General features: G+C 31.8%; 1 protein-coding gene across 7 annotated transcripts in view; it reads right to left on the bottom strand.

The window, feature by feature from the left end:
- Positions 1 to 19,455, bottom strand: part of upSET (SET domain-containing protein upSET) — a 485,572-nt gene that overhangs the window by 175,899 nt on the left and 290,218 nt on the right. For all 7 annotated transcript variants that reach the window (XM_089595068.1, XM_089595072.1, XM_089595071.1 and 4 more), the window contains one exon: positions 9,571 to 10,058. In XM_089595068.1, the coding sequence (XP_089451194.1) occupies positions 9,571 to 10,058 (488 nt within the window). The remainder of the gene's footprint in view (positions 1 to 9,570; positions 10,059 to 19,455) is intronic.

Genomic DNA, 19,455 nt, shown 5'->3' with positions numbered 1-19,455 from the left:
CTATTTAAGATACCATTGGTTTTCTTAAAACAAGTTCCCAAGTTAATCGTATTTTAAAAATAGTGCAAGACTCATTTGGCAGCTGTGATATGTTCTTGTAAATAGCACATATTATATTGACTGAGCACGCTCGCCAGGTAAGCTATGTCTGGCCACATTGCTGTCAATAAATACATAATCAAGCCTATGAGCTTCCGATACTAAAATTTTTTAAAATTCACGTTAGTTTTACTTGGTCCCACTAATTTCTGTGACGGATGTGACAGGGTGCGAGAAACGTTTGCATTTTCCATACCACATCGTCTTAGGATTCCTTCAAAGTAACTACTGTGGTCAACTAAAATTTTACCATTTCGTTCATCGCACTTAAATTAAATACACAAGCAATGATTTATTTTACTAGAGTTGGTCATTTCAAATTTTTCCATTAAATCACACCTTATATCATTTTGCTTTTTCCCACCTTTACAGGCAATAACAGTATCGTCAACGTACACAAGAAGTGGACGATAACCTTCTGCCTTTCGAAGTACATACACGCAAGGGTCTGCGTGTGTAGGAAAAAACCCTAAATTTCGCAATTCTGTATCTAAACGTGAATTTCATTGTCTGCTCGCTTGTTGAAGACCATAATCGCTCTCTTAATTTTTCAAACTTTTTCAACACTACAAATCTGAAAGACGGCCAGAGCCATTATCATTTAAAGTGAGCTGGGTCTCACCATTCATCACTTTCAAAGGTTTTGGATCGCTAATTAGGAATGAAATATCAAATTTTCAAAAACTTATCCCCTTTACCACTGATTGACCACCTCTCTGGCATAAAATATCGCAAATTTAAAAAAAATCTTATATCAGACAAAAGTTCAAAATCTGCAGTAAAACTACCGATTACTGTAGAGTTTTTCGCATTACTTGTTCCACATTCGATCTATTGATTTAACCAACTTCTGTTTTTTTTTTACAAAAATCTTAATTCTTTAATTAGGTTCTTTTTGCTATCTCGCCTTACTTTTGGATAATAATGTTCGAATGGTGTCAAGACTCAGATAAAGTATAATGTAATTGTAGCCTTATGTAATTGCAGTTACTTTAGGATTTTTTTCAATTGAAACGTAAATCTTCTTCTTGGTCAATCTATTTTGTGAGGTACTACTACCTAAGGAAAAGAGTAAACAATTTAATCTTACATTTTTTCATTTGCTTAACTGACTTGTTAACCAATTAGTTTCTTATTCATTAAATTCATTAAATAATGATTTAAGAACTATTTTTCGTTATAATACTGACAGAATATTTTAATAATAAATTTGTTATTGTCAACTTGACAAAAATATTATTTAAGTGATCTTTGTTTCGCAAGACATTTATCTACTTGCATTTGTAAATATATTATTTTGGTATTTTTTTGTTTGTTTTTTAATTCATTTTTTTAATTGGAGAAGTTAGAATTACTCACCATGCTTTCATCGTGATCTCATCCAGGTCACTATATAAAGCTACGTCCAGCTACACGAGCTGCATCAGTTTGTCACTGAAGACCATATGACACCCAACAATATCACGATTTTTTGGTCACTCAACTAGCTCCCATACATCGTTTTTTAGAATGGGTACAATCTCTTTTATAATCACCGCAAGCCATTTCTCTCGATTCCATCCAGAAATTAATTCTTTTACGGGAATATCAATGAAGCAGTACTGCTCCAAGAACATCAAAGAACTGACACAATGTGATCATAACATCATCATCCCCCCCCCCTTCAACAATCTCGGGAAGCTTACTGTGATACGCACTTTCTTAGGCCTGCCAGATTTTCCGGTGCCAACTATATGCGGTCTACCAAAATCGGATAAGGAGACTTCAGCGCAATCGCTGTTCACTTATTTTCATTTTCGAATTCGCGTGCAACTTTATAATTTTTACTCACATCACTCTCGCGTTCACGCTCAGGGGTTATGAATTTTGGTTTGTCATTAAAAATAAATTTTTCTCGCGAATTTTGTAATTCATCGACGACTCGAATATCGCGCGAAATAACTACTTGTCCCTCCACGACTATCTGTGTTCTGTATGACTTTAATACACTTGAATATCCAAAGACAATTCCTTAATGCATGCAGCGCTCAAATCTAATCTGCTTTTGAATGGTTTTTACATAAGTCGTTCTTAAAAGAACTTACTTTAAAAAGTCAGGATATACAAGGCGTTTAACGTCAAATGTCCTAACGTGGCATGTGACTAAGGAAACGTTTGACTTTCAGTTAGCGATTACGGCATTATAATAAATTAGAAAAAACTAACAAATACATGGGATCGGTTAACTTTCTCTTCAGCGTTCCAATGCTGTTCTTGACGTTCTCTGATTTAGGAAAAGAAAAAAGGTTTTACTAGAAAAAAAAAACATAAAATTCATTTTATGTCAAGCAATAGCACTTTTAATGTTTTTTTTTTTTTTTAATGCTTCTAATCCAAAGAGATTTTTACGTCAGTGTAGCAATTTTCAGAATATTGTTTTTTGATTTTTCTAAGATACAAAATGATGAAGAGGACACCACATGGCAGCGCCGTTTGAGCGCCTGGCCTAACTTGACACAGCACCATTATTAGTTACTTGCCAAATGATTTTCATAATACATCTATTCATCTAAAACAAATTCCTTATTGATTTTCACGTTTACATGTTAACATTGGAATGGAGCATAATAATTTAATTTTATTGTTTACTTTTCTTTGCTTTTAAAGCTTTTTTTGAACTTTAGACCAAAAGTTTTTTCTTACTAACAACCTTTATTATTATTTCATCTTTATTTTATTGCTTTACTTTGATCTTAGTAAAAATTTTGTATTTTAACCCTAAAGACGTTTTTTTAATTGCATTGTAAACTTATTTAATGAAATAACTGCATGGTAAAACAGTGTTCCTGGGATTGCTTTGGCCATTTCCATTCTAGACTTTAATTCTAAAGCTGTTTAATAATACGAATCCTTACTACTATAATATTTAAGTTGCTTTACCACGACTCTTTACCCAATTGTAAAGATTCTGAGCTGTTCAGGTTTGAGTATTAGAAAAAAACTGCAAACTTGCTTCATGTGCTTCTTTCTTAAAATTTACACCATCACATGCGTTCTTGTAGTGCGAGGTGGGAAAAAATACCATTCAGCCTGGATTCCAAAATCTTTTTTATGAAATAAAAGATTTTCAAAATTTTTCTTATTTTCAAAACATTGAGCTACAACATCTGGCAAATAATAAATTATTTTATTTCAAATTTCGTTGGCAAAATCTTGACAATAATTTTTGATACTCGTACATCGAAACTGTATCATAGCTAAGATTATCTGAAATTACTGTAACACTTTGATGTTCAAGTTCACTGTTGTTTCGGAAATACACTACGCAAGTAAAAATTGTCGATTGATTATTGTTTCAAAGGAACGATTGAGTAGAAGTTTGTACAATAAACGCATAGTTATCTTACTATCTACTGATTTTTGCCATTAAATTTAAAGGAAAAGAAATTCGGATTAAAAGAATGGCAGTAAATTTATGTAAAGTTTAGATCCAATTCTGCAATGCAAATTTTTTATTTTCAACTTATTCCTTGTATAACACTTCTGATTTGCACAAAAACGGAGTTTTTTCGCAAAATTAAGATACAGCAAGATAATCTAAAAGAAAATCTAACATTAAATTAAAGTTTTTATTTTAGTAGCCAAAACTACATGAGAGTTAAGTGTTAAAAAAAATACAACATGATAAAGCCATATTGTCGATATTAGAAAGTACTCAGTCCTGTCTAGAGTCCTTATTTTTTCATTTAAATAGAAACTGTCTCCAATGCATAGAAGCCACCAGCATGTGTCACTGACAGCAAAGTTAAAGCATAAAGTATATAAAAAACCAACAATTATGACTAATTACTACAATAGTCTGCAGAACGGTACTATCTCATGTTTAGGCAAAAAATTTTCTTGCACCTCTTTGTTGATGTTTTGATTTATTTGTTGACGACTAGGCTCCATTAAATTTGTCTCTTTGTAATGCGATAAGGCCGTGAAATATGCTTGATAAAAATCTGATAGAGCAATAAACAAAATTCGCCTAAACTCAATGAATTCTTTTCAACATATAATTTTATAAGAATTTTACAATATAATTATCTTAAACCTAATTTAAGCTACTTACATGTTTTCGTCTCTATTCTAACCTTAACCAATAGAACATTAGATATTTTTTCTTGTAACCTTAGCCCTGTTATGCACACAAATTCATAAAAAAATGTTGAATGCGTATTTTTCGGTAATATCAGTGATTAGATCAAATTTGAAACCTTTACCTTAAAACTCTGGATAAAATTTTTTTTTACCTTTTTTCTAGAAAAACGTCATAGACCAGATTGTTAAAAAAATTTTTTTTAATGTTTTTATGACATAATTACGTTAATTAAATTTTTTTCAATTATTTATCCAAGTTACCGCTTCAAAATATCTTTGTGCCTTTTAAAGTAAAATATAGTACAACAAAAAAAAAAAAAAAAAAAAAAAAATTGGATGCTACAGCCAAGTAAGACAGTGAATTGAAACTATAAGAACTAAGAAAGTTAAACAAAGGCTGGTAAGAACTTACAAATTATAAATAATATACAGATGCATTTAAAAAAAAATTGCAAGACTAAGAAAATTGTACTTTTTCTCAAAGCTTAAAATATGTGTAACATGACAGGTCAAGTGAGCATGTGAGCGCACTTTAGAAGCAGCTAAAAACCTATGTCTAGTCTCAGTTAAAAATGTATCTAAAGCTGCGGTACAAGTGAATAATGGCTTCTCAGTAGTTCAATTGCTAGAGCAACTGTCAAACAGGAGGTTGTGTATTTGATCCGCACCCAGGAAAGATATTTTTCACATTCCAACTTATTTCTAGAAAATTTTTTGAAATAAAAAATATTGTAACTTTTATTTTCAATTTTCAGAATATTTTTTATCGAGAAGGTCATGGATGAATTTCAGAGACATTAGTTAAAAATACCTGTATGGTACTACCATTTGTCTATTCCAATTAATATGATGATTAATATATCTATATGGCTTGCACACCTATTGGAGTCAGATTGTACGAGGTGTATGCGTTAGCACACACTAGGCTCGGATAGGGTGATTGGGAAAACACAATAAAATTAAAAAGTATAAAAATAAAAACTTTTAATGTCACTCACAGGCCAAGAAAACACAGTTAATATTCACAAAAATTGTAAAGGTCAAATTTATACCGGAGGAAATAAATACTGTCTATATTCTTAAAGCAACGAACTATTGAAATATATAAAGGTGAAGAATGTAGAAAGAAAAGAGTCAAGTTGAATAACACGATATGTAAACACGCACTGTCCTTGAGCTCGCAAGAGATTTTGAAAGTTACTCGAAATAAATGTGACACTGAAAGCACTGATAGAGTATAACTGATTGAACTATTGAATAACTATAAATCACTGTCTGTTAAAAAATGCACAATTACTGTCTGTGGAAGTACACTAGAGTTTCACTGAGGCTTGCTGTTGATAATCACTGGTAGTTCGATGAGATTAACTATTTGAGCTGGTCTGTAAATTATGCAATGAGCAACTTAAACAAAGCACTAAGTGCACTGCACTGCACAACTGAGTTTTGTCCACTGTATAGCGAGAGTTAATCAGAAGATTTACACTAGCATTTAAGGTGATGTATGCACCTTTGAATGCTAGAGTTTGGCAACGTAACTTAAGAGAGTCTTTTTTCATCGAGAGCTGAGTATAATCTGGCGCTTACAGTATACAAAGCTTGCCGCGTGAATACGCACACACACACCTGCAGCGCGCCAAGTCAACCAAGCGCACACGCACAGAGCGTTGAGCCGCCAGAGACAACAAATGTACACAATGTACACAAAAGCCGGGCCTACTGTCGGTCGCTCTCATTTCCAACACATATTAACATCTTAAAAGCATCTAACTGTATAACTACGTATGGATGCAATAAAAAAGCATCTTTGCCTTAAATTGATTATCACTGATATGCAAAAATTCAAAGTATAATATTCCCGTAAGATCTAATGTTTACTAGAAAATCCGGTTTAGCAATCTAATATTGCTGGCGTTACCTCAGGTGTGCTCGTAGTCCATAACCCAAAAACATTTTACGGAGGTTACAAAGAATGCAAAGAAACGTATTAGTTTGACCTGAACCCATACCGCTATAATATACATTGTGTATGTTTGTGAGTGTTTGAGCACAGAACTATTCTATTTATCCAATTTTTTTCTATTGGACAACAGTAAAAGCCACGTTGAGTGACAAAAAAATACAAAAAAATGTTTTGGAGATCTCTGCGATTTTTCAATAAACTGTCACTCTTGACCTTATTTCAAAACCAACACCAAACTGGTACAAACGCGCATTTGTGTGTGTGTGTGTGTTTGTGTGTGAGTGATTCCACCGTGGATGTATGAGGATTTGTACGCGGATACTTTTTCTTAGTTTGTGACTAAAAATATACTGGATGACACTAGATAAGATTTAATTTATTATAGTAGTTATTTTCGCATTCGTTGGACAAACAGATAACAAATAATTTTCTTAGAAAGAAACTGAATTGGCAAAAAGCTTCTGGCAATGTTAATATACGACATCATTATTTTTATTAAAATAAAATATAAGCGACAAGCCCTTACAGTGAAAAAAACCAGAAGTCAGTGGGTGATTCCGTTATTGGGTTATTGGGTACCTTGGAAAGAAATTATACTTCTTAGGTTAGAAATTATATAGTACCTTTTATAAAATAATATGAATAATCTACTGCGATGTATCGGAGGGGGTACAACTATCGTAGGAACGAAGAGAACGGGATAAATGAGTGTGGTAATTTCAATACTTATTAAATAAATAATAAATACATACCGTTCACACCATCTAAGGTCACAATCACATATTCCACATATACTCTCACACTTATTATTACTTACGTATACAACGTTCACAACGTATAGCTAAAGAAAAGCTTTAAAACAATATCCTGTAGTACCACTACGTCTTAAATTGGGTAGTATTACATATCAGTTAACCTAGTGTAACTCATAATATCACCTTATACACAAACGAAAATTTTTAAAAAAAATGAGACGCAATGATGGTTAAATGATTTATGCATAGAAAATTGTATCAATCAACTAATTATACAAAATATAGGAAAATAATAATGAATTTTGCATAAAAAAAATTTTTTTAATTTAAAAAATTAAATAAATTCAGTAAACGATTATTAATTTATTTTTAAATGAACAGTATAATAAAAACCGAATGCAAAACTATTTATTGATGTTAAAACTCTATTAAAAAATATTGTTTATTAATTCTGAAAAAAATTGCTTCATTGAATCATAGAATTAGTTACGAACACAACTATTAGGGGAGCAGAGAGTCTACCTCCTCACGAAGATACCTTATGACTAAGTGGATATAGAGCTTAGCTGGTATGCATGATGGCATAATTTGGAATCCCGTCGGTTGTTTTTTTTTTTATGTTAGGAAATGAATTGAAAAATAAATTTAAAAACTTACTTATGTAATTTTTTTTTAATTTGCGGAACGTCTAGACGTATAAATTCAAGACATCCATCACACATTTTTTAAGGGCAAAAATTTAGGAATCGTTGGTTTACCCCTGAAAACAACGCATCTACAGAAGTATAACTTCTAAATATTAAATCCTGAGTATAATGTATATAAGGTTTAACAATTTGACATTTATTTTATTTGATACTTAATATTTTCCTTCAATAGTGCTGCGTCCCCTAATTTCTAATGTATGATAAAATCAAAACAGTCAAGTACATCATTTTCTGCAACTGTGGTTATGGCTATCTCACGAATATATTTATCAAAGTCCCAAAAACCGTTGTAATCGCTAACCACGAAAACTATTCTACCAATTTTGCTAAAATTTTGCATACTAATTCTTGACACTTTTTAGATAGTTTTAGTACAGTTTCTATCTTGAAAAAATTAAGAACAATAGCAATAACCAAGTTTAAGATTTTGAAAAAGTACAGTAGCTTTTTACTTTAGTTTGATACAACATCAAGTAAGGGAAAACAACACTGAGGCATTCAGGCAGATGATACACCCATAGAGGAGGTATTCTCCAGGGCCCACTTCCCTGACCAACGGTGAACGGTTAATTATCAGGGGTATGACCCAAAGACAAGATATTCTTCGGGCAGCAGCGTACCTCCTTCTAGTACGGTTTTCGTACGCAAAAACTCTGAGGGTAAAAGTCAAGCTACCCGCAGCTGGCTCTTTATCGTCAAGAATAATAATAAGGAATGACTGTAAGTATTACTACTGGCCCTTTTTTTAAGAATCATCATAAGTATCTACGTTCCCTCATAAACCATCAATCTCGTCGGTTCTTTTTAGAGCCATCAAACGTTTAACTACCTTGCCAACAAATACATTTTTACAACTATTTTTGGCAACGATTCTTCCACTAAAAGACTATAAAGCCAGTCACTATTAAACCTAGTCAATCATGCACTGGCAGACATCATGAGCGACATCCCGAGTTTCGACAGCCTTGCAATACTCTTTCAAGCATTCAACCAGTTATCACCAATCCTCTGCAAGGTTTGTGATGGGCGAACCTGACAGTGAAGCTGTGAAGAAAAAATAAAAAATACTTAAGCAAATATGACAGTCACTAACAGGTAAGCATCACAAACCAATCTCCTCGCCTTATATTACTAAAACGACTAAGCTCCACAAAAAAGGAGGTACCATAAATGCTTCAAATGTATACGATTTTAGGTGTCAAGAAACTGATACATAACATTTATCGAGATTAAAACAGCAGCGTCAAAATCGACAAATAAGGAATCCATAAAGTGAGAGATCAGCTTTCTATTATAACCCTGACAGTAATTACTTTAATTTTGTAGATTTTAAAACAGGTAGAATAATACGTATTTGTATTCATTGGCACGATAGAAAATAGAGATATTTGGCTCTAGGACTTGGTTGATCTGGTAATAAAGTTGTGAGATTGGAAAAAAAAATTTTCAATCACATATTTTTCGTTAGATCAAATCTTTACAGTTTTAACCAATAGCCCAACATTTATTATAACGCGAGAACGTGAAAATCAACGGCCCTCTAGGGTAAACAATTACTTCATGGCGCGAGGAACCCACGATAATTTTTAGCGTCATTATATTTTTTTTACTTTTTACATCTTATTATTTGATCAAATAAACTGCATGAATTCAGAACACAAATGTTTTCAATAAGAAGATTTTTGTCCCAAAAAGTGTCAAGAATAGATGTAAAATTTTTAACTGAAAACGTCTTACACTGTGTGTCAACCCACTACGGTGTTTCATTCAGTGATCATAGGTAAAGCTGCGACGGGGGGGGGGGGGCTCTAGTAAAAAATACTTACGTATATTTAAGATTCATAGCAGATTATTTTTGTTTGTAAAAGTAGTATAGAATGTAAGGTTACACAAATATCTTAATAAATGTAATTTGAGAACTTACACAATGTTTCCGTATAAACAATCACTGTCTACTTTACTATCCAGAGATCTAATCATGAAATTTTGTAATTCACACGTTTTCGCATTGTTGCAGTTGCACTTGGGCGTCTGATGTGCAGTATTATAATTTTTTGAAACAATCGCACCGTGCTGATTATGCCCTATGGTGATTTCGCTGTTTTTTTCAATTATCATACTCGTTACGATGTAAAGATGTAATACACCTTTCTCGATGCAATGCTTAATTTCAGCATTAGGTTTGCAGCTGCGACGAACAAACCGTGCATTATTTCCATAAGTTCTTGTATCAACACATACTTCTATCCCATCCTGCGGCAGGCGATAAAAGAAAACGAAAGATCCAGGTTGTTGTAAATGTTGCCGTTGCTGTGATAAGATAGAAACCTTATGCTGTGTGCTTAACATATACTTGCCTCGTAATTCTATTACTGGTGTATTTGCAGGTAAAAACATTGTAGAAACAAGGAACTGCAAAAAATATGTTACTTATATTACTTATTATTTGATATATTTTACTTTTTTATCAAACAAATATTGTAAGGGTATGTAAACAGATTGACTTAAAAATATATTCCCACATTCAGTGAGTCTTGGGCAAAGCTAAGACAGAGGGAGAGGGCTAGTTCAAAATAAAATAAATTTTGATCCTTGTATGAGGGTGATTTGAGTTAGACACATGGTGTATGTGTGTACATTATTAAATTTTTTAACTAACTCAAGTAATTATCATCCAAATATGCTCAAACTTTGTTTTGTAGTTTTGGGTTGGATGTTTAAGCTGATGACTTAGATTAAGGTTGTATAGGACACTCTTTTTACGCTAGAGTGCACGTTTCAAACAAAATTTTTTATCAAGTCTTCTAAATACTTAACGATAACATAACGATAATATTACTAATAATTATAAATCTATAGTGTGGCCAAATCAAGAAAAAATTTTGTTTGAATAAATCGCTTAATTATTTATAAGAATATGGCCATTTAAAAAAAAACTAAAAAACGCTTGTTAACTTATATCATTGATTTCTCATTTCGATCCAAAACCTCTCATTCTCTTGAGAAATTAATTATCTACAATCATAACTTTTTTGATTGTGAAATATTGATCATTTATATGAAAAAAATTACTGCATAGAAAAATTATCATAAACAATTTTTTTTTATCATAAATAATCACATGAGAGGTTTTGGTTTGGTTAAATAAATTTTAAGATCACGATAAAGCACAACTTTTTAATTGGATACATTTTGCTGTAGCACGTAATGCAAACGCTCTGTAACTTAAAATAGGTACGAAAACAGCAGAAAAAATGTTTTTTGCCTGTTAAAGAAATAAATTCTAATTCTACAACAGTTTTAAGGCTTATTGGAATAAAACTTTTTTGTCAAGTGTCACATAAATTATTTTAATTTAAAAAAAATAGTTTTAAAATTGCCAAAAAATCGTTTGAAGCCTTTTTCTAGTTATTTTTTTAATTACATAAGAGACAAAATAAGAACATCTCAAACCATTATCACATAACTAGCAAAGCTGTAATTTTTTTTTTGTCTACTATTTTTTTTATGGAGGTTACGGAACTTGTGAGAATAACGAGGATCTTATCACGTGAATAGTAGAATATAATAGATACTCATGAAATGGATGAAGGCAAGATGTTAAATAGTACAAAAATATTAAGGTTCGTAAGATGTAGTAAGGACGTTTATTACGAGCCATTCTTCCAAAAAAAATTTGAAGCATTTTTACTGTAATATCCCAACAATATAAGAATGAAAAAAATAATTTACAAATGTATACACAAGTAATATATTTCTATAAAGAAGGTTTAGGGGTATATTTTCAGAAGGGAAAAGCAAGAAGGCGTCTTAATTGTAATAATATATTACGATTTCTAGTCATTATATTCATGAGAAAACAGTAAAACAACGATTTAGGCTGTAGTTGTAGAAACGCAGGGGCTTAGTAACTCATGGTTATAAGTTCGAGACACAGACTTTACTAACTTGGTTTTAACTATGGCAATGACGATAGCATGTACATGAAGAGTAACACAGGAACGCAGAGCAGTTGTATTAACAGTTCGTCGGAAGGGCTATCTCATATTTAACATGAGTTTTTACACTTTGTTAATTAAAGCTACAGAGTTAAATACTTTTCCTTGTAACATTTTATAACAAAATATGTAGTAGTATTCATCGACCACTCCCACTATTTGTGATGTACCACCTTATCCTCTCAACCTTGTGAGTTGCTTTAACACGTAGCTCACCTGAATCACAGCATTTAAGGAGAAGGGATATAATCTCCAGCTCTTTTAAACAAGGATACCAAGGAAAAAAGCTTCAAGTTTTTGAAGCCTAACGGTATCGACTGAATTATGTCAGGCTCTAAAAACATAAGAAACGCGGCTAACATGACTCACTCTTGTATTTTTGATAGAAATCGTAAAAAACATTTTAAAAAGTCAGTATAAATGATCACTTATCAAAAAGTGAAATTTAAAGTGGAAGTGCAATGGTAGCGAACAGTCAGTTAATGGATACAAAAACGTGAATTAAGAAGGCAAGAGTAGATAGATAAGAAGAAAAAGAAGTCCTATGCCAAAGTTGTAGTGTTAGTTAGTGGAACAGGCAAAAGCACGATCACGTTTGAACTTACATTACATATTTGTTTGCACTCAGTGATTTAATTGTAATGGATTGTCGTGACTCAAATCTCTTTCATACCAGTGCCGTGCTTGACATTAAGATAGAAACAACCTGAAGATACCACATTTCTTTTAACAGAGAAAATAAAAGTACTTAAATAAGATTAAATCTGGCAGCCAGAAAAAAACTTAGTTAACTGGCTGATAGAAATAGACCGTCCCTCTTTTACTAAATAATAATTCAAAATTCCAATAATTTTACGGCACATTTAATAAAGGAGATCACTAGGTCCACAAAAAAAATCACCTATTACAAATCTAGCTATCTCAAGAGACAAAACGTGATGTAATGAAACCTGCAGGAGAGAAAAGCAAAGCTAAAAAGAGGTGCTACCAATGCTTAATTGGGCTAAGGGACTAAAAATTGTTAAAATTTTTTTCAAAGTAGGAAAAGAATTATAGTAATTTCCAAAATAATAACAATAAAAATAAACCACAAACTGTAAGTCTTTGAAGGCTGCTGTCAGAAAAAAAAATAAAACTATAAAGTAGCTAATTTTTTCACTATTATCTTTCAATTACTAAAGCATAAGAAATTGAAATTTCAATATTTGTATACTAAAATTATTATCATTATTTGTTTAATCTCGAGTTTTTACATCCATCAGTATTCCAAACAACAACTATCTACATTTGTAAATTGTGTCCTTGACAATAAAACATTCAATCAAAACATTTAATAAAAACAATGGTAAAACATTGTCTGTTTGAGGACGGAGGATTAAGTGTACATACACACACATACGCGCGCGCGGGCATATATTTCTATGACACTTTTCACGTTAATCAGATGACACGACGTCCTCAAAATTTGTTTTTATCAAATAGGCCGAATAAGAGCTCAAATTAATCGTCTTAGTATTTACTATCAAAAGTAATGTTGCGTTTTAAAAAATTCAGTATTGCGGATTTAATATGGCGGTCAGGAATGATCACCATCGCTAGTTTTTCAACACTTTGTCTATAAAAACCTAAATTCTGCTTATAATTAGCAAAATTACCTAGGAGTTATTTGGATTGTTAAAAACGATTCTGAGGTCAGAATTTCGAAATTCAATATAGCGGACTTAGTATGGGTCATGTGGCTATTGGAAACCGTATCAATAGAGTTCAATCACATGATTGTCTTTAAATGAGTCTCGCAACTAAGTCTTTAAGAGTCTATTCTATTAATGAATATTATTGCAATGTTTGATTTATAAAGTTTAAGAGGATGGAGCTGAAATATGTTATGAGATCTTTGTCAAACAACTGCATTTACGTCAAAACAATTTAGAGCATCTGATTTTTGAAATTTAAGATGAGGGTTTCTATATGTATCACGTAATCCTGCTTAAATTACAATGTCGCATAAAAACAATTTGGATGGTTAGAAATAAATGGTACCAACAAAACTTTATGTACGTCTAAAATGTGAGTTTTCATAAATTGCAATATTTCTTAAATATTTAAGTCGATGGATTATTTATCATTTTTAACTCAAAATTCTATTTTTAAAATGTTAATGGAAAAGTCCTTTACTAGTATTTTTTAACTGTAAATTTTTCTTCAGTATATTTTTTCTTTATAATAGTCGAAGATTATAAAAAAAATCTTCATAGAATAGTCAGACGGCAAATTAATTGTCAGAATGTCATGTTCCTCGGCAAATTCTACTGGGGCTGTCATTTTTTAGAATAATTAATAAAAAACTCGTAATTTGTGCAAATAATTGCGTTGTTTTTATTCTCTATTTTATTTCTTTAATCTCTCCTTTTTTTTAATATCATTTCTTTATTTAATTTATATTTTAATTACCTAAAGCTCTTAAAAACGGCTTCTCCTCCTCCTGCAAAAATATCGTACAGATAGATGTGTCAATCTATTTGGTCTAACAGGACACGTTGGTAAGAATCTCTGAAAAATCTCTAAAAAAATCAAAGAAAATTATCCTGATGTACATAATGCATCTGTGATTTATGAACCATGCAGAATACATAACAATGCAGCTCAAAGCAATGGAAATGCAGTTTCTCCTAATAGTAGTACGAATGCTGATTTAGAATCATTTGACTCCGACATACCTCCTGTTTCGAACGATTAAATAGATTTACTAATACATATACAATCAGATTTGCATGAGATTTTAAATGGGCTAAAAGATAAATTTAATTCTTTGCCAATACTTGCAGATGAATTTGAGACATCATATAGAATGGCACGAAAAGCTAAAAATTAGAGAAACTTGTGGAGTATTGGCTCTTTCAGTTTCGCTGGAAAAACTTTACCAGAAACAATTGTATGATAGATTAAAGAATTTTACAAAGGTGATCTCAATAGCAGAATCATGGCTTAAAAAAATACCGTTTATGTTGTTATTAATGACGAAAAATAAAAAAAGCAAAAAAGATTCTTAATGAATGATATAAAACACTTACACATTCAGTTAAAAAGACAGCATCCTGAGCATCCGATTGGGTTGACTAAGTTTTCGTAGCTTAGACCAAATGGTGTATTTTAGCAGAAGCCCCCGATACGCACAATGTATTTATATGTACCATACACCAAAATTTTTAAGGCCATGATTGACTCTATTAATTCAGGAAAAATCTCAAATAACACTTAAGATTACAAAGATTATTTGAACTTTGTTTTATGTAAGAATCTCAAGCCAGATTTTTATTCAAACGAATGTAAAAATGTCTTGATGTTCGGAAATTTTCAAATTACCTTGACAACCTTTTGAATGAGCACAATATTGGACAAGTCATTTTTAGCACATGGCAATCTACGGATGGATGTACTTTGAAAAAAAAGTGTCTATCTTTTGAAGATTATGTCGGAGTTGTATGTTTTAAACTAACAGCACTAATACCTCATCACATTATCTCTAAGATGCAATCAATATTTATTACCGAAAAAAAATCTATCTGCTAAAGAAGTTTTGGTTTAGTTAGATTTCACTGAAAATAATGCTTTTATAGCCCAAAACGCTGCACAGGCTTTTCACTACCGTAATAATTGAAGTACAATATTCCCCGCTGTTTTTTACTACAAATCTAATTATGAATTACGGCATTTTAGTATTGTATTAATGTCTGAGTGCACTACTCATGATACTATCGAGGTATACATAATGCAGCATAAGACTGTTCCTATAATATGTGACACATTTCCAAAAGTAAAGAAAATGATTTATGCTAGTGATAGTGCTAACAATATGAGTAACTTAAAGCAGCATAAAGAAGACTTTGGAATAGATGCTGAATGTCATTTTTTTGCAATGACGCATGGGAAAGGTAGTTGCAATGGAGTTGGTGCGATTGTCAAAAGAGAAGCTGAAAGAGCGAGCTTACTAGTTTTAGATTATGAAGCCATTTGGGATGTTGTAACTCTTTTTTTATGGGCTGAAAAGTAATTCAACATTAAATTTTTCTTGTATACTACAAATAATCATGAAAAAACCCGTAAATATCTTTTCAAGAGATTTACAAACTGCACACGGGTTGAGAGAATAGAATGGGGACACGCATTTGTTCCAAATTCAGATAAGAAGTAAATAAACCTGCAATACTCAACTGCTCGAAAACTTTGAACAACAGCAACCTATGATAAGAGTGCAAATGCATCATCACGGACCACTTAAAAAAAAAAAAAATTATAAAAATAAGATCAATACCGCAATTTTCTCATTTCGTGACTAGGTTCGACTGAGAGCGGTAAGACGTAGGCAAAGTACTCAAAGCTAAGTGCGATCAATTCGGACACTTCTTTGTTGAGTCAAATAGAGCTTTAGTTATGAAAGAGAGGTTGTGCTTGGATTGTTTAGAAAATTACTTGATAAAAGATTGTAACAGTAAGCATTATTGTTTCGATTGTGAAAAAAGGCATCACAAACTTTTACATAATCCAAGACCTCATCAGACAGATGGATGCAATGATCCGGTTGTAAATCAACAATCAAATCAAAAGACAGAGGGTACCAATCAGTTAGCTTCTTTTCATAGTAGAAATCCTACGTATCGAGATTTAAGAGTCTTGTTGGCTACTACGTGCTTTCTATCTACTGGTCATTGTGTAACCTGTCACCAGAAAAGACTCCATATCTTAGGATCATCTACTCTTCAGTAGCTAAGCCAGCGATCTCTGCCAAAGTATCGGATCCAATCTAAGCAGCATACGTGGAGAAACCCGTTGTTTCAGGGACCATTCTTCGCCAGTACAGCAACGCTCCCAAGACATTGCCTGTCATCGGATCCACTGTTCTTTACCTAAAACCCTCCATTTGTTTTGCATTAACCCAAGCTCGAAGACTTGTGAAGCAAGAAAAAAATCTTGAAATCACACTGATGGAAAAATCTACGGAAAAACTGCTCCGAATTAGCCAGGGTTTTATAGAAACTTTTTCTAATGAAAACAGTTTTTAAAAAATTGGAGAATGTTCACAATATTAAGTAAAATAATTAATGTGAAAGATACAACAAACAAGATAACCTGTTTTGTTGAAAGACTTATTATAGAGAATAATAACCAACAGGTCAGTAACATAAGAAAATACATATAAAATCAAAATTTATATTTGGCTTGGATAATCTGTGAATGATTTGTTTGACCACACTGAAAAAAAAATTTTTACATGCTTCACTTCTTTGAATTTCAGGTATTTCGAGAACATAATTCTTTTTTAAACTGTAAATCTAATTATAAATCAACTATCAAATCAAAAGACAGAGGGTGCCAATCAGTTAGCTTCTTTTCATAATAGAAATCCTACGGATCGAGGTTTAGGAGCCTTGTTGGCTATTGCCTAGTGTTTATATGTGATTGGTCCAATGGGCACATGTTTGATAGCTACAGCTCTAATTGATCAATGTTCCCAGTGTTCGATAATATCCGAGTCTCTTAGCTCTTTCTTGAAGCTCATACTTCAACGTTTAAATACTCCGATTAGTGGCTCTTGCGATTCCATTGTAGGTGTCACCAATGTAAGAGTGTAGTTACGTTTAAATTACCACTAAGATCTTTTTTTTCAGTTTTAGTTAACAGTTGAAGCTAAAATCTTATCTAAGGTTTTAAGTCAGTGTTACTAAGTCATATTGAAGGACTTGAGTTAGCTGATCTATACTATACTGATGTAGATTAAATTGATCTTATTCTTAGGAAAGACGTTCATGCTTGGATGGTTGAAGGGACCGTTAGAAAAAGTAACTTTACCAAGCCTATCACAACTCGTACGCTCTTAGGTCGGATACTTTCTGGTTCTATAAGTTTTATGAATTCTACTAGTTATAGCCCAGTTTTATTATAATGCTCTGAGGACAATCAATTTACTTCTTTATTACAACAATTTTAAAAGGTTAAGAGGCTTTTTTACAGTCTAAAGGCTCTTTGAACTTCGGATGAAATAACTTGATAAGAAATTCGTTTTTTGCAAGAAAATCGTTTTTTGAGTTCAGTTTGTTTGATTCGAATATTTCTGTTTGTTTTACATAAGCAGACGTGATGAGTTTTTCCGCACTACCAGGAATTTATTGTTAAGGCTTTTAAACTGGAGACTTTGATAGAAAAATCTTTTTTTTTAAGAAATCTGCATACAAGCTATAAAGATCTACTATTAGTAAGCGTTTAAAAAAAAAATTCTTCATGCGTAATTGTCATTAATTAGATCGTTACTGGCAAAAAAGAAAAAGTGCAAAATAAGGTAGGTTTTAAATATTGATATTAAGTTATAGTTCCATATGTGCATTTTCATCGATTTTTACTGACTTTTAATCTTTGACACACGACATTACTCAATTTTTTGCGGGGATACGTCTGCTTACGCCAAAATCTTTCTATATTTTTCAAGTTAACTATTCTACTAGTTATGTTGTAAATACAGAAATTTTTCACTTTAGAGTTGATGTGCGTGACAATGTTTATTTAAAACCACTTATCTAACTATTCCAATGAACACTTGCAGAAAAATTTAAAGTGAAACACGCCAGTTCTTTTTTGCTACAAACCTGTGCTGGATACGAATTCTTTATACTGTCCAATTTTTTTTAAAGCTACTTTGACTCTATAACTATAAAATGAGTTTTAAAAACAATTACAAACAATGTAAAAAAGGTTAATAATTATTAACCTTAATATTATAATCATACCTACACTGAGAAATTATTGGGGCAGCCTCTGCCCATGGATGTACATACAACGCACAAAATGTCCGAACAACTGTTACCTCAGTCACTTGTGCAGCTGCTGCACAAGTCAGGGAGGGCTCGCGCTCCAGAGTTGTGAGGTAGTGAATTATAGTATTACCGGGTAACTGACACTCTAGTCGCTAATACAGCAGAAGCTCTGTTTTGATGTGCGCAATCTTAACCCATCACATAAGTGCAAGTATATAATATGTACGCATAAATACATCGCAGGTGTAATTCTTATCTTACATTATATATTATATACAACAGAATAGTACGAATTTAAAACATCATAATAAATAACTATAAATTGTGAATAATTCATGAATCAAACATCATAGTGGTTTCCTTGTAGTCCGATAGTTAAAGATCAAAAAAATAGTGGATAAGAAAATTTCTGCCACCTAGAAAGAAATTGTTCTAATCGCTTGCAAATATAGGCTTATTACTGGAAAAAATAATGTTGTCCAACCAAGGCATCGGCGTCAATTATTATTGAACAAACTCGGAGAATTATTTGAATTTTTTTTACATTTTGGCTCGTTACTTCTTTCCTATTAGCCTCATTAACATAAGTATAAGAGTAAAATCGATGAAATTGTCTATCGACTCAGGTCTCCTAGATTATTCAACAATTTGTTTTTTGCAATGTTAAGTTGCAATAAAGCGTGAAACTTCCCGTTTTGAAAATCAATATTCATGTATTTGAAGTGATAAAAAAAATTGAAAATTTGGGATTAACTATCTATTATAATATATCTATTATATATCTAATAATAATTTTTTTTGGGACTCTTGCAGGCAAATTTGGATTAGATTTCCTTATATATTGCTAAACGTGGTGATAAAAAAGAAAAATTTGTCAGCGCCCAAAATATTATATTCATACCATCGCTAACTTATGCTAAAGCTTATCATAATGTATGTAGATTTATACCACATTTTTTTATAATTTACTATTTTGTATATTTTGTATATACCACTCTTATAATA

This window comes from Copidosoma floridanum, unplaced genomic scaffold (genome assembly GCF_036245765.1).
Source record: "Copidosoma floridanum isolate Cflo_tuat_1 unplaced genomic scaffold, Cflo_Japanese_pri ptg000024l, whole genome shotgun sequence".
NCBI classification, from domain to species: Eukaryota; Metazoa; Arthropoda; class Insecta; order Hymenoptera; family Encyrtidae; genus Copidosoma; species Copidosoma floridanum.
Note: the sequence above shows the minus strand (reverse complement) of the source record. Positions and strands in the feature narration are given on the sequence as shown.